A 16,124-nucleotide genomic window follows, 5' to 3' on the forward strand; every position below is an offset into this window, starting at 1 on the left:
AAAGGAATTAAAAAAAATCTGCTTTTTGGGCAACAGTTGCAAATAAACTTGGTTTGACTTCTGCTATAGAAGACACTAAAGGTTGCCTTCAAACTGTTTGAAATTCCAGCTTGAAACCTTTTTTGAATTTCATTACATTACCTCTTATATAATGACAATAAAGCTCTCATCTCTTACTTTGGCAAAACCAGGTCAGTCCTTTAAAGTTCTCGTCAGGAATCAAAACTTTGGCCAAATCTTATAAAAATTAGATTAAATTTCTTCAAAATATTGCTCATGTATGACATTTGTTACTGCTCGTCTCCCTAAAACGTTGACAGTATCAAATATGGGAATTGGAAATACTCTCTTATTTGTCTGTCCATACGTGCATGTTACGAGCACGATAACTGGAAAAATCATTGAGGTACCGACTTCCGTTTTGTTGTGTGGCTGCATTTAGACGTAAGAAATATCATTGAAAATTGGGTTGACGTGTCAAAAATCCAAAATGGCCACCGCCAAATATATATATGTAAACCAACCGCCTTATCATTTGAGTAAATTATGCTTTCTAGTTTTTATGTTTTTTAAAAGTATAGTTTCCTCAAATGAATGGGGTGGCCGAAGATTATTCTGTGGTGGCCAAGGCCCCCATTGACATCCCACTGGCTCCGCCATTGCACCTGTTGGTGAATAAAATTCCCTCCACTCACCAGGATCTGCGCCACCTTTGACAACCCATAATGCCAACCTCTTTTCTTCTCCACAGTGTAACTCCTACCCACTTGAATATCTCGTACCAAAAACATCAAGGTTTACTTGTGTTCTCTGCTCAGTTCCAGTCCAGACAAACGCTCATCTCCAGAACTACAAACGTCCACTGTTCAAGTCCCTCAGCTTCGGGGGGGGCATGGGGTGTCACTTGTTTAAGTTGCATTGCTTCTGTCTTTCAGATGCTGGATATAAATTGGTCGGGACTCACAAACATACTGGATATTCCAGGTGTAAAGTAAGTACCTGCAGCAGCTTTGAGTCAAACTCACTGATTTTATAGTGAGGATTTACAGCATGAAGCTGTTTGTGTCCATGATGTTTGCAACTTTGAACTTTTACTGATATTTTGAACACATCCAGTGTTCATAAGAGACAATTAATCATTATTAAATAAACCTTTCTTACCTCATTTAACAAAATGCAGGGATTCTCTTTGTTTCCTCTCCTGTCTGCCTTGCCCTATGAGCTGTGGGAAAACATTAAGTTTCAAAACATGAACACGTTTGTAACAAGAAACGTCATTTCTGATACAGGTTTTGTATTTTGTCCTGTGAAAATAGAAAATTTGTGTAGGAGTTTATGTAAAAAAAAAAAAAAAAGCTCTGCTGTACTGTTGTTGTGTACCTGGTCAGCGTTAGTCACTTTAGGAGGCGTAGATATTCTTTTTTTTAATCCGTTTGGCTAAAAATGACTTCCACCCAAAGATAAATTTATTTCTACCAAATTGGTTACATGCAGAGAAATGGAAAGCATTCTTAAAAATTATTTTAAACTTAAAGCAAAAGCAAAAAAAAGCCTCTTAACTATTTAAAATTTAAGGTGTTCTGGAAATACGACTGAAAACTGACAATTCTGACTTGATTTTCAAAAATATTCTGTAAACTTTTATTTCTGACATTGAAACAAACAAACAAAACCTAAATATTTATTTATTATTGTGAACTATTATAGTAGCTTTGCTCCCATGTCAGTCTAATATTATATATTCAATATTCCTTTAAAGGAATAAACACAAATATACAGAATCAGCCTTCGATGAACTGTGTTTTGGATTAAAGGCTCACTTAGTGAAAATAATACACAGTTTTATTATTTAATAAACGTTTTATCTCATGCTATGGGTTTGTAACTTTTTATGTTGGTGAAGAAGGTTTTATTGATAAAGAGTTTTGAAATGGCTTTTTATCTGCAAAAGATTCATTAATTTTTTTTAAACGATATTTTAAAGTGATAATCATTTGGAAATAACTATAATAGAAAAAATAGAATGCATTTGCAGCTTATAAAATCCTGCCAGGTGTGTTTGTATGATTCAAACGTTCGTTTCAGTCTTTCTTCTGAAAACCAACAAGTGTTGCCATTCAGAGATAGATCCTGTTTCACCAGCATTAGACGCCAAATGTTTAGTATTTGCTGCTGATCACTTGCAAGTAATATTGATACAAAAACACCTCCTCATAATCAATTAACGCCGTAGAGCAGCAGCTGTAAAACATGCACGCCATCTGTTTTTGTTTCTGCTCACGATGTCTCATTATTGAGGCTCTGCAGTGCAAACATTATTCCTTCTCTCACATGCAAAGTGGACATGAAGAGGTGCATTATGGGAACCCGTCAGACCTCAATGAAGCATTATTATGGGTTAGCTTTGCAGGACTCTAACTGAAAGCTGCTTTTCAATGCAAACTTTGGCCGCACTTTGAGAACTTGTTTGCTGTGTCGTGTATGAATTCAAATGTCTTATCTTTTTCCTGGAGGCACCAGGTACTTCTCTTTATTGTACGTTTGTGCTTCAACTTTTCCCACTTCCTGGTTTTGTTTCATTAATGAGCTATTTGTGTTGCTCATATTTGGAATATTTGCTTTAAATTGTTTGTAATTTGTGCAGGAAAAAAAAAGTCTCTGAATTCAAATGTTGGATTGCTGAGAAATGTTTTTAAGAGACACTTTAAAGTTTTTGCATCTTTTTCTTTCGTTCCCCGTTTGAGGACACGGAAGCTTCAACAGGAATGAGCAGCAGTCCTGGTGTTGTCAGAAAACGTAACATTAACCTCTCTGCAGTTTGGAAACTAAAACGAGACGATCCATCAGATCTCTTTATGACGTGAAGAGAAAATTACAGGAAAACTTCAAAGAGAAAGTCTCGGGACACACATTTGCCTCAGAAACCATTTCCTTAACCACCATGGACACAGCAGATGATGGCTTTTCCATTTCGTCACTACGTTTGATATATTTATAACATTATTATGAAAGAAGGGGTTCTTTGCAGACAGACATGATGTTAGGTGTATTTCCAGACAGAATGTTGCTTTGACACCAGTCCAAAACAACCATTTGTTCACTTCTACTCCAGTTTAATTCTAGAATTGCGCCGCTCAAGGTGGCTGCATGTCGGAGCAGCTCTGTTACTTTCATTCTGACATTTTGCTTTTGGAAACTTTTTAATTCCTCTTTTTCTGGATGTAAATCACATTTTTTGGATGATTGTTCCCTCTGGTATCAGATGCTGTGCAGCTGGAAGGATTTTTACTGACACTTTTACTTTTGGACATTTGTTATGATGCGTAACCGTGGCAACAAGGCAGTTTTCTACAACCAACAGCAGCTGATTAACGTCTCAAAAGCTCAAATAATATCTCAACTACAGCCCCAAACCCCAAATGAGTTGAAAAGGATGTTCTGTGGATGCACTCTCATCTACCTGCCAGCTGTGCTCGAGTGTCTGACCACTGAGATCCTGGAACTAGCAGGAAACACGGCTCATGACAGCAGGACAGGATCGTCCCTCGGCACCTACAGCTGGCTGTCCGCAGTGACGAGGAGCTCGGCAGATTGCTGGGAGGAGTGGCCGTTGCTGTGGGAGGAGTTCTGCCTGGCATTTGGGCGGTCCTACAGCCCGGGGGAACCAAGAGGCCAGCTGAGTCTGGATGGACGGATCAGACGGCATCTGAAGTCAGTTTCTTAGGATCCACTGTGGGATGGACCTTTACAAGAGATCCTTCCTGCCTACAGCCATCAGCATCTATAGCATCTCTTAATGAAACGAGGATCACGAGTTACAACAACAAATAATTTCCCTCCGGGATTAATAAAGTATTTTTGAATTGAATTTAATTGAATTACTGCACATTTGCTCATTTTGCTCTTGAGTGAAATGGCTGAATTAACAAGATCAGCTAACAGTGGAAGCAACTAGACGGTTCCTGGAGAAACTTGTGCGGCTGTGGCTGAGTGATTAGAGCAGTCGTCCTCCAATGCGAGAGTTGGGGGTTTGATTCCGCCAGCAGTCACATGCCAAAGTGTCCCTGAACAAGACACTGAACCCCTCTTTGCCTCCAATGTGTGTCCCAGCAGTGTATGAATGTGATAAAGCTCTGATTATTCTTTGTAGAAACAAAGTGCTGTATGAATGTGTAAATGAGGACACAGATTGTTGTAAAGCGCTTTGAGTATCTTGAAAAGATAGAAAACCGCTATATAAATCAGTACATTTACTGTTTACTTTGATGGGTACTGCCACGAGGCAGCCATTAAAAAATTGAGATATCAAAAATACTTAGGTTTTGATATGTTAAATATTATATTAAATAATATGTTATGTGTTTGTGTATCTTGAAAGATGTGGTGGTGGTAGGAAGAGTTTGTTTGATGACTTTCTGAGTTTGTTCAGAGACCTCTGCCCTCGAGGTCATGTGACCTCATTGTGGCATCTAGAAGCTGTCTAGAGTTCTGTCAGCGCTTTTCAATGAGAAAAATGGCGTCTTTGTTTACAAGTTACGTCGCTATAGTAACTCGAAATGCCAATAGAGGTAAGAGCACACATCACGGTGCCGAGCCGGTCGTTTTGAGATAAAATTTGTGGGGGTACGTGTTGCAGTTCGAGCCACATTAAAGGTCCCCAACTATAGAAATCAAAAAAGATGTTAGAAAAACACTTGTAGGTGTTACAGATTCCAGTTTCTGTCGTCTCTGGGTTCACTGACGTTGGACCGTGTGGGCTCTGTTTCTTGAAGGGCAGCAAAGGTTTGGATCGTTTTAAACACTGGTTTGTGCTTGTGCTGTGAGGGGAGAGGTAGCGCCTTTGAGGGTCACATGGCTGCAGCTGTGCTGCTTGTGCATTACAGATGGTCGATCCCTAAGTGGTCCTCACCAACACCCAGCTCATCTGTGGCTCCAAGCAGCAGATATTCTGCAGCTACACTGTGGCAGAACGCTTCAACCACCTCTATGCAAGATAGTGATCGAGAGCACGGAGAAGAGATGGGCACCATCAAATTTATTCTCTTGATGAAACGACATGATGAGCAGCCATTTATCTACATGCTGGATTGATTAAAGTCCAGAACACCAATAAGAACAGGGCTTCTCACTGTCTTACCAAAGTCTTGCACATATTTATCACTACCACTACCGACATTTTCACAAATTAAACTACATTGTTGTGGACACAATGGTGGTTTATAAAATACTCGTGCCAGGCACAGACTCTGGACTGTGTCATGCTGAAGTGGATGCTGCTTCTTTGAGATGCAGAGGAAGTGCAAACCAACCTGCTTGTGTCTTTAGGCAGACATTTTAAATTGTAACTTTAGGAGTTTGATACCTGATTTGAGCAGAACGTCATTACCCGAAAAGGAAGAAGCAGGTAAATATAATGGATGGATGGATGGGTGGGTCAGCTGATCACACACGCGTCTCTGCGCCTGTCATCTGCGGTGAAGGAAGTAGCAGCATAAAAGCTGAAGCGAGCAGCGCGTTCATTTAAATTAGCCTTGTTCTATATTTTTCCAAATGATTTTGCTTAAACAAAAAGAAAAGCCACCTAATTATGTAACAGATCTGCCCATTTCTGTCCAAATCACAGAGATGCCTATTCACATTGGATTAGTATTATCACAGGACCTCTGAGTTCATCAAAATATAGTAGGTAATTTGCGGGGGAATTTTTACTTTACAAATTACTGACATGGCCGATTCCCACGGGATTAACAACACAGACAATCTCCGTAATTATTACAAATAGCATGTGGTCCTTAGGTAAAACTCATCCCGTGTGAATAGGGTTTAATATGAAGTGGGCAAAAGTGGTACAAAGAGACCAGTGGCTGATTTGTACCAAGAGTCCATGGGTACGAAGCAACAAAGGTGCAGAAGTATGATTCGGTGGAGGATGCTAGACTTTTGCATTTAACTTCCCTTAACGTCATGTTTGATTGAGGTTTATTGAGCATGGACTTTGTTGTCATGTTTGAGAGTTTCAGAGTCTTGTTTATTCCTACATGCGGTTGTTCTGCAGCTTCTGAAGCACTGGACACGCCTTTTAAAGCTTCTCTCATATATTAAGTAACAAACCGAAACCAAACGATGGCTGCTTTGCTCTTGGAGCTGATGTAGAGGAGGAGGAACAGCATTATTTAGGAGTGGCTTCAGTCACTAGTGCAGAAAGGCTTGCAGGTATTATTCCATGCTTAAAACTAGAAAAGACTCCCAACACGTATGTAAATATTAACACGAGTAAATCCCAGACACATATTAAATACCGAACTACTACACGTATGTCTGTTCTGTGCATGTTTACTTTAGTTTTTCAGCCCGCAGAGCTCAGTGGTGATGTCAGGGGAGTGTTTGTCTTGTTCTTCATGCGCTTCCTGTTTACATTCTTTGTTTTTTGCTAGATGATTGATGCCTGAGCTCTTAGGGGAGGGGAAAAAGCCAGTTCAAACATAAAAGAAGAACAACAAACCCCCGAAACATGACCTAAATGTTGTGAGTGCCCCCGCCCTTACCCAAAGAGCTGTTAGCTCACCGTTAACTATGTCACGACGCCTCCTGACGAACCTGTAAGTGTTTCCTGCCGGTTTGTTTTCAGCTGAGAATCACGTCGTGACTTTTAAAAGACTCCACCCTGTGCAATGCAGCTCTCCTCGTTCAACGAGTTTGAAGAAAACTACGTGTGTTTGTGCCCTGCCCCACCCTCCTGGTCCTGTGTGTGTACGTTTCCTCTGTGATGATTTGCATTTTGCCTCAAAACAGCACAAGAAGCTACAGCCTCCCCCAGCTGGAAAAGCGGACACCCTCGGCCTCGCACCAAAACAAGCTCCTTTTATAGGCATAACAGCTGGACGTATCTGAGGCTGACTTCAGCTAAGAAACCTAGAGATGCACAATTTAACGCTCATCTGGACTTATTTATACCTTTAATAAACACGGTTATAACCACTCAGCATTTTATACTAAAAGCAATGATTTAAACTTGGTGGAAAATTGACCTAGAATCAACTTTTAAAGAGGTATTTACCAAAATCTAACTTTGGTTCTTATTTAAAACTCTGCTGCCATCTAGGGGAGGAAATGTGAACTGTCAGATGATTTAATTTTATATAGGGTTTTTATTTTAAAATAATCTTTATGCCTAAATTCTTCAAAGCAAACAATACAATTGGTTTTGTTTTCATGCAGTTATAAAGACATATTTTTATTTAATGGAGAAGTTAGAATTTTTATTTTATAAAACTGTCTCTCAAATAATCTCAGATTCAGACCTTTTATTGTCCCTCAAAGAGGACATTGGATTTTACAGTGGTAATAAAACACAACCAGAACAATATACCATATAAAAAAAAACTATAAATGATAAAAGTTCAGTGCATTAAAAATTATGTTAGATTGTAAACAGCCAAAGTTGAGTTAAAATGGAAAGAAAGGTAAATAAAATGTAAAAACAATTATAACATAAAGAGTTATATGAACTGATTGCAGTAATTTCACATGGAATAAAGGAGCATTTCAGTTTTATTATTTTGGGCTTGCCTGTAACTCCAGCTTGAAAGAAGAACAGATTCCTTAAAAATATGGTGATCAGAGCCATTTTCTTTAAAACCCGCCTGTCAGAGATTTGTGTCCGAGTGCAGCTGTGAGCCATTTACTGAGCAACACTGATCATTTTGGAAAGAAAGTTCATGTTTTGCATAAAAATATCTGGAATGAACGCAGCTTAAACAAAAGGTTAACAATACCGCAATAAAATCTGTAATCTGGCTTTCACCTTCAGAACCGTACCGACACGTTTAGCTGTTTTTCTTTGCACTCTGATTAGTCTTGAGACTCATTTTAGGATCTTTCGTCACGTCAGGCCGATAATTTTTCTTGTTTTATTTGGACACGCACTAGTCTGCTTATTCTGAGTAATGTATCGGGATTTTATTTTAATTTATCCAGTAAAAGTTCAGGATGAAATATTTTCTGTTTCTTAAAAAACTGCTCAAAACTAGAGACAAGGTGAACGCTGAGTTCTGGATGACTTGGCTGAAATTTATTGAAGGAATGCAAACGAAGCAGTTTATTTTATTTTTTTATTTAACCTTTATTTATACAAGTCTCATTGAGTCACGAGTACTTTCAAGAGACACCTGTTTGGGAGCAGATGGTGGGGGTTAAGGGCCTTGCTCAAAGTGCGGCAAATGAAGGTGGAGGCAGATGTGGGTGTTTCACCTTTTCCACCCACATTTTGATGTTTATGGTCTGGGGAGTTGAACCGGCGACCTTCCGATCACAGTGTTCTCTAACCTCTGTGCCACCACTCCCCTGTTAAAGATGAACACAACACTAGCTAAAGCAAAAAGAAAAACACGGGGCAAAATGTAAAAGTAGCTAAAAGCTAAATTCAATTTAGTTTAGCGCCAAGTCACAACAGAAGTCGTCTCAGGGACTGAACAGAAACATTCATATATAAAAATAATAATTTAACTTTATTTATCTGAGGAGCAGCTTTGAGTTTAACTTCATCGCAGAACTCTCATCTTGAGCAAGCATGAAGGCGACAGTGGAAAGGAAAAACTCTCATGAGGAAGAAACCTTTAGCAGAACCAGGTTCAGGACAAGCGGACCATCTGCTTCGACTGGCTGGGTTTGGTAGTAACAGATACACAATGGCAGGTCAAGAATCACATGTTAAGATAGAAATAGTATCAAATGAAAACTATTAAATTTTAACAATTCATTTAAGGAAATTAGATCAGTTTGTCCTCTAGTAAGTCTATAGCAACATAACAAGCCAACCCTAACTATAGGATTGATCAAAAAGGAAAGTCAGCCCAGTCTTCAAACTGGACAGAAACTGGAAGTTGGTTCCTCAAGAGAAGGAGCCTGAGAACTGAAAGATCTTCCTCCCATTCTGCTTTTGGAAACTCTAGGAACCACGAGTAAACCTGCAGTCTGAGAGCAAAGTGCTCTGTAGGAAAATATGGAACAATAAGTTCTTGAATATATGATGGAGCTAGGTTGTTGAGAGCTTTGTAGGTTAAAAGCAAGATTTTGAATTCAATTCTGGCGATCACGTGTAAATGTAACAAAGACTAGCTAAATGGTAAACGTCGCAAAGGTCTCGCTAAAAGTAGGAAAATATAAGCCAGAAGTTAAAAGAAGCAGAATATGAGCTAAAAACTAGTACCAGAAGACAAAACAGCATGTCTGCAAAAAAGAAAACATGATTTAGAGTCTAAATCATGTCTGATGACCTCATGACTCTAAACTGTAGAGTCTTTGAAAACATTTAAATTTAAAAAATGCATGGAAATATTAAAAAAAAAAAACCCGAGGGAGACGACACTGAATTCTGATTCGAGTGTTCAAAGTGTCATCTTTTAGATCTGGGTTTACTCACGTTTTCCTTCTTAGACTAAGTTTTTCTGTTTTCTTGCGTCGTTGCAGATTAACATTTGTAGACGTGTGTCACGTGTTCCGGTCAAACGTGTGACGCGGACTCTGTTTACAGTATTTCCTGGCGTTCTGTGTGATGCTGTAGTGTCTGAACACAACAAGCCGTAACTGTTTGCCCTCTGGAGACGAGAATTTGTTTGTCAGCCTCTTAATCAGCGCTTGAAGCCTTACGGATTTTAATCACTCGATGTTGTCTTTTTATGCACTCGACGGATCTTTTCTGACTTCTCTTTTTCCGTTTGGTGTCTCTTTACCCGTCTACCCTACCTGCCCTGCACCTGTGTTCTCGTCTCAGCGGATTGTGCGACAGCCTCCTCCAGGACATCATCTACAGCTACGTGGTCCTGCCGAACAAAATCAACATCCCTCTGGTCGGAGAGGCGGACCTGGCCAGACTCCGCTTCCCCATCCCCAAGGTATCCCACTCATACGCACAAAGAGGGACTGCTCTGGCTGTTTCAGTTAAATCTCTGCTGAGTCACAGAAAACACATTTGATAATTTACACTCCTGATGTGAAATGTGTGAAGACCAAAAGTATCAATAAATTTAGTTTCTACACTTGTCCATCACTCTTCTGTCTCCTCAGGCCGTCCTAAGAATCCACTTCATCGAGGCCCAGGACCTGCTGAGTAAGGACAAGATCCTGGGAGGGTTGATCAAGGGCAAGTCGGACCCGTACGGAGTGGTCCGAGTCGGAGCGGACATTTACAAGAGCAAAGTTATCCAGGAGAACCTGAACCCGAAGTGGAACGAGGTGTATGAGGTGAGCGGCACTCACAGAAACCACCAGCAGGATTCTGGAGTCCAGAAATAATCAGGACGAGTTTAAAACGGTTCTGAAGAAATGGAGCAGAACCGTCACGTAACGCGTGTGACTCAGGATCAATCCAGGTAGTTTAGTCACAACTTCCTCAACAAATCACATGAAGTTTGTTTACAACTTTATGTCGTCAGTCTTTTTTCAATGCAGATATTGAGCGTACTCGAGAGTTTTCAGATTTTCTTTTTCAGATATTGGGCCTTGATTCTCTAGTTCTGGTCAACAAGCGAGTGGCACTTTACTGATCTTAAATGATAACCAAGAAAAAAAAATAAAAATGCTCTAAGCAAAATATTATTTTCCTACAAGGAAAACTTTAAAAAATACAAAACCTTGAACGCGTACACTTTAGATGCTTAAGGAGCAGAATAAGAAAATAGAAACTTTGATGGGACTGCTATGTTGTGGCCATTTAATAAGTTTGATTTGACAGTATTGTGTGTTGGGGTTCGCTCTCAATTACCACTATACCAAATTTCAGCTAAATATCTTTTAAAAGAGTCATGTTTCTTCCCTTTTAGCTAAGACGGCCATCTTGGATTTTTAATTTGCATTAGGAATATGTAACAACTCGCTCTCAGCTACAACCATATTAAATTTCAGCTCAATGTCTCAAAGAATGACTGAGTTGTAGTTAAATTAGTGTTTTCTGAGGTATCTGTGGCAGCCATCTTGAGCCAAAATGGCTCCAATAGTTGATCAGTGTTTTGTTCAGAGACGTCTTCACTCCAGGTCATGTGACCTGACTGTTGCTGTTAGAAGCTGTTTAGTGTTTAAAGTTGATAGAAAAGCAAGACCCTTTTCAGGTGGCTGCCTTTCTAGGCAGTCCCCCACAAAATATCTTTCTTTCAATGTTTTGTTTCCATTCCACATTTAAAAAACAATTGTTTTTATTTAATGATTAATGCCGTTTGAGAAAAGTTCAAGGTTCTTTATTGTCGTTTGCATCACACGTACATGAGGTGGAACAAAACTGTGTACGCAGAGTCCCAGTTATACCCAAAAGTAGCAAAAATATCAAGTGTAAAAATAAACCGTATTAGGGATCTGAGATATTCCGTGCTTTTCGCCCTATAAGTCATGTTGTTTTGCATAATTTGCATGCCTTGCGACTTATACACCGAAGCGACGTATTTATGGATTTCCCCATATTTATAAACCGACTTTTGGCTGATATATGACCGTTTTCATTCATTCTGACTGAAAATATTAAACACTACCATTTTCAGCCGCTAGATGGCACTCAAGTTATATAGCATGCCGTTGTGTCATGTAATAGGTAAAAGTGGCTATTAAAAACACAGTTGGCTTGCCATAGCCTGACACCTTTGTTCTGCTCGCTGCTTGGAGCAATCGTCAAATCTGCTTCATTTTGCTGCAACGCCCCGTTGAAATGAAACTGATTTGACCATTGAAGTGCATTTATTAAGTAAAACTTCAACTGAGACACACCTTTACTATGATGTCGAGCAAACAAATAATTGTTAGTGGTTCTACACTTAATGCTCCGCAACCTCCTGTTTGGGGTGAGTGGGGCAAAAAGTGTGTGTGCTGGATGAGTGGGGTCCTTCATGATGCGAGTGGCCCTCTTCCTGCATCTAGAGGTGTAGATGTCTGTGATGGTGGGAGAAAAAAGTTGTGTGAATAAATGAAAGTCTAAAAGTCAAAGTTAATATTTGTTAGCTGTTAGGGGAGTGTGAGACTGTGAGGTCAGTGTTTGGTCCGGACTCGGATTAAATGGCGTTAGTTTGTTTTGCGTGGCTTCACATCTGCAGAGCTTGTGTCTGCGAAGGCCGCATTAACCTCTAGCTGTTGTTTCCAGATTAAAATCTACGAAAGCTCGGGACGCGTCGTGGAGATCGAGCTGTTCGATGAAGACACAGATAAAGACGACTACCTGGGAGGGTAACCAGAAGCTCTGAACCCGCTCTGAAGAATGATCTGTGTAGCAGAAGGAAAATAAATCAGCACTTCCTTTCATCCTTTATTTATTTTTCTAAAAAGTGTCAAACATACATTATATTAGTTTGAAAGGCTTTGACGTGTGTGAACTTTGAACAAACCAGGACGCAGTCTTGGCTTTGAAATAGTCATGTGTATTAAAAACAGTTTTTGTTTTTCAGTCTTCATTTTGACTTGGACGAGGTCAAGAAAGAGCAGAAGGTTGACCAGGTGAGGCTTCAGGTTTCGTCCGGACCGTTTTCTGATCATTTGCTCCCAAACGTTGTTCCGGGTTTGCTGCCGTGCAGCGACGTACAAGGCTTTGCAGGATCTCATCCAAGTTTGGTGCTCCCACCTGAAGTCCTTCTGCCTCTAATCATTGCAGTCAATGGAACTGCTACAACATTTAGCCAAAGACAAGTCAACCTCCTTCATCCTGACTCCAAACGTATAGTTCATTGAGCGGCTTTAACTCTAGACTCAAACAGATTTATGAGACGAGTAGATCAGGATCTGTGACCGTCCATGAAGTGGGACCTCAGACAGAGGCCTCCCAGCATCCTGCTGGACCACAGAAGAGGGGACGTTGTTGTTGTTGCCATAACAACCAGAAATAGTTGGTTCCAGATACAGTCTTCAGTTTTAGCCGGACTGTTTTAACTCGATCATGTTTGAGACATTTATCATTTTAAATTGTTGCATTGCCGAGATTTCTGCCAGCAAATATTTATTTTACTTTCTGTTAAGACATTTTTTTGTTTTATAAGTAATGGACACATTGATTTTCAGTAATTAACAAGTTAATTTAAATGATGCACCTTTGTTTTAGTGGCAAGGCGTCTTGACACAGTTTTTATCACATGTATAAAAACAAGAATAACTTCAATAAAGTTATGAAGAAGAGCATAAATGTATATCCTGATACATGCTCAATAATCCATTTAGATACATCTAACAAGGTGGAGTCAGAAGACCTGACTCCACCTTGTTAGACATAAAATAAATATGTATATTTACTTTTGTTAAATGAAAATAACATCATAATAATAAACTTTTTTTAGACTTTCAAAAAGTCTGAAAACCTGTGGCCAGACTTGAAGACCTGTTAATTGATTTACCACAGATCACTTAGGAGGTTTAAGGTGAGCAGTAGCTAAAGACTTCAAAACACGAGTTAAATAAGCTAAACAGTAGCTAAAGCCTTCAAAACATGAGCTAAATAAGCTAAACAGTAGCTAAAGCCTTCAAAATACAAATTAAACAAGCTAAACAGTAGCTAAAGCCTTCCAAATATGAGCGAAACAAGTTAAACAGTAGCTAAAGCCTTCAAAACACAAGCTAAACAATAGCTAATGCCTTCAAAACATGAGTTAAATAAGCTAAACAGTAGCTAAAGTCTTCAAAATACAAGTTAAACAAGCTAAACAGTAGCTAAAGCCTTCAAAACACGAGCTAAATAAGCTAAACAGTAGCTAAAGCCTTCAAAACACAAGCTAAACAATAGCTAATTCCTTCAAAACATGAGTTAAATAAGCTAAACAGTAGCTAAAACCTTCAAAATATGAACTAAAACAAGCTAAACCATACCGGGTAGCTAAAGTTAGAGCCTAAACAAACAGAAAAGTAGTTAATGCCTTCAAATCAGGAGATAAAACAAGCACACCAGGAGCTAAAATGTTCAAAACAGGCTAAAAACAATCAGAATAGTAGCTAAAACAACTTGAAATGAGCTGAGCAGTATCTGAAACCAACAAAACACATGCTAAAACTATCAGAATTGTTACTAAAACCTTCAAACCCCATCATAAACAAGCAGAACAATAGCTAAAACTTTCAAAACACGAACAAACGATCAGCAAAAAAAGCAAAATAAAAAAAAAAAAACAATGCCTATGTAAAAGTTTATGAAAACTCAAAATAGCACAAAGTTTGAGGAAGTATTCTTATTACAAAAGATAACTCAAAAAACAATACAGTACACATAAAAACTGTAATTACAGATTTGTTTTATATTTAATATTAAACAAAATAATAATTAAAAAAAATCAAATTGTTGAGCTGTGCAAACATTTGATAATAACTTCAACAAATTACAAGACCTAAATAATACAAAGCTTAGATCTTTTTTTGTTTGAATATAATTGGAATAAATAAAGAACAATCCTATTTTATACGTCTAAAATAAAATAATCTGTTTTGAGGTGAATATTTTAATATTAATAATACATTGTGTTTCCATCAGTGGTTTACTTTGGACGAAGTGACGTCGGGGAAGCTGCACCTCAAACTGGAGTGGTTTTCTCTGCTGTCCCAGCCTCAGAAACTGGACCAGGTACAGAAATCGTTCGAAACAAAACTCAAAGTACAACGTGAAGAACTAAAACCTTTTGTGTCGCTGCATCAAAGGCGCTGGCGGCCATCAAGGCCGACCGCGGCTACGCCAACGACGGCCTGTCGTCTGCCGTGCTCATCGTCTTCCTGGATTCAGCCAAAAACCTGCCGGTGAGTCAGCCGCTCTAACGTCACCGCGCCGACCAGCTCCAGTTGGATTCTTCTCATCTCTGCAGCAAAACGAACGTTTTAGAAGCTCCGCGTTGTGTTTGTTCGTTTAAACGCCTGCAAACCTGCAGAACAAGTGCAGCTTATCGTTTTCTTTCTCTAGCTGAACTGTTGTTCAGAAATGTTCTTTTAGTTGTTTTAGGTCGACGGGCAGCAGTTTGTAAATCTTACTTGGGTCTGATTTTTGAACTTCTTGTTACTCATCTTCATCTTGAAGGTGATAATATTAGAAAATGGATTAACGTAGAGAAGATTTGGTCAAAATTAATACAATGTTCTCAAACCAGTTTGCTGAACAGCTTCTGTTAACAACTGGTTCTTTCTAAATATGAGATTGTTTTATTTGTTACAGTAAAAGGAAAAATCTTTGTCGTCGTTGATCTTTAGCCTTCGTCTTCTCAGCCTCCTCTTTTCCTTTCTGCCTTCTCTTTCCTCCTCCTCCTCCTCGCTGAAGAGCGTCTTTGAGGGGAACTTGGGCTCTGGCTCTTTAAAGGAGAGGCGGGAGGGCGGCCTGGTGTTTTGTGAGAACACTTCTTCCCTCTATAGGACCTTATTTGTGAGTCTGCTGGTTGTTTTCTGCATTAGACTAGTGTTGGAGAACGCAGAGGAGTGATCTCCTTTGCTGTGTTTTATTATTTTTATTTTTATTTTGGTTTTTAACCGTTTGCCTGATCAGCATGAGCCCCTACTGGTGCATGGGTTTAACTCCCAATAATGTTATTTGTTGGTAAATGTTTTTCTTTGACTGATTCCAAAATCTGAAGGATGTGACGAGAAAAGCTCAGATTAATATTAGTACGATCCAAAGCATCCTTCCTCCTCCAACCTTTCTCCAATTCTTTATCGTGACTCATTATCAAACCAGCCCAGAGTGAGTCTGCACATTGTGAGTGATGTAACCTTCACCTTGTATCTAGTTTTCTGAATTTGTTTATTTATTAGTTGTTTATGGCTCATTCTTCTCAAAGACATGTTTTCCTGTTAAAATGCCAACAGAAATTATGCTTTGGCAGTTTTATGCATTTTGCTTTAAATGATTAAAATATGTTTTTATTTATAAAAAGCTTCATGCAGCATCTTAAACCAAATTAAATTTATCACCCAAGCTGTTTGATCTTGCAGCAGTTTCTCATGTTTTGAGTAAAAAAATGTCTAATTTTTGCATTTTTCTTTGTATAGAATTACAGTAGTCCCTCGTTTATCGCAGGGGATCTGTACCCTGCAGCCCCGCGATAAGTGAAAAACCGTGAAGTAAAGATAGTAGTAAAAGTAGTAGTTTATTTTAGTATTTATATATAAATATATTAAGGCATTTTAAACCCTTC

The 16,124-nt window shown here is 39.0% G+C and overlaps 1 protein-coding gene across 1 annotated transcript in view; it reads left to right on the forward strand.

Annotated features, from left to right (window-relative positions):
- Nucleotides 1–16,124, forward strand: part of LOC119414309 (extended synaptotagmin-2) — a 64,600-nt gene that overhangs the window by 35,897 nt on the left and 12,579 nt on the right. Inside the window, exons 8-14 of the mRNA XM_037681403.1 lie at nucleotides 936–991; nucleotides 9,773–9,893; nucleotides 10,066–10,242; nucleotides 12,122–12,204; nucleotides 12,423–12,471; nucleotides 14,483–14,572; nucleotides 14,647–14,742. Of these exons, the coding sequence (XP_037537331.1) occupies nucleotides 936–991; nucleotides 9,773–9,893; nucleotides 10,066–10,242; nucleotides 12,122–12,204; nucleotides 12,423–12,471; nucleotides 14,483–14,572; nucleotides 14,647–14,742 (672 nt within the window). The remainder of the gene's footprint in view (nucleotides 1–935; nucleotides 992–9,772; nucleotides 9,894–10,065; nucleotides 10,243–12,121; nucleotides 12,205–12,422; nucleotides 12,472–14,482; nucleotides 14,573–14,646; nucleotides 14,743–16,124) is intronic.

The sequence above is a fragment of the Nematolebias whitei genome, chromosome 9 (assembly GCF_014905685.2).
Source record: "Nematolebias whitei isolate Nwh7 chromosome 9, NemWhi1, whole genome shotgun sequence".
Classification (NCBI taxonomy): Eukaryota; Metazoa; Chordata; class Actinopteri; order Cyprinodontiformes; family Rivulidae; genus Nematolebias; species Nematolebias whitei.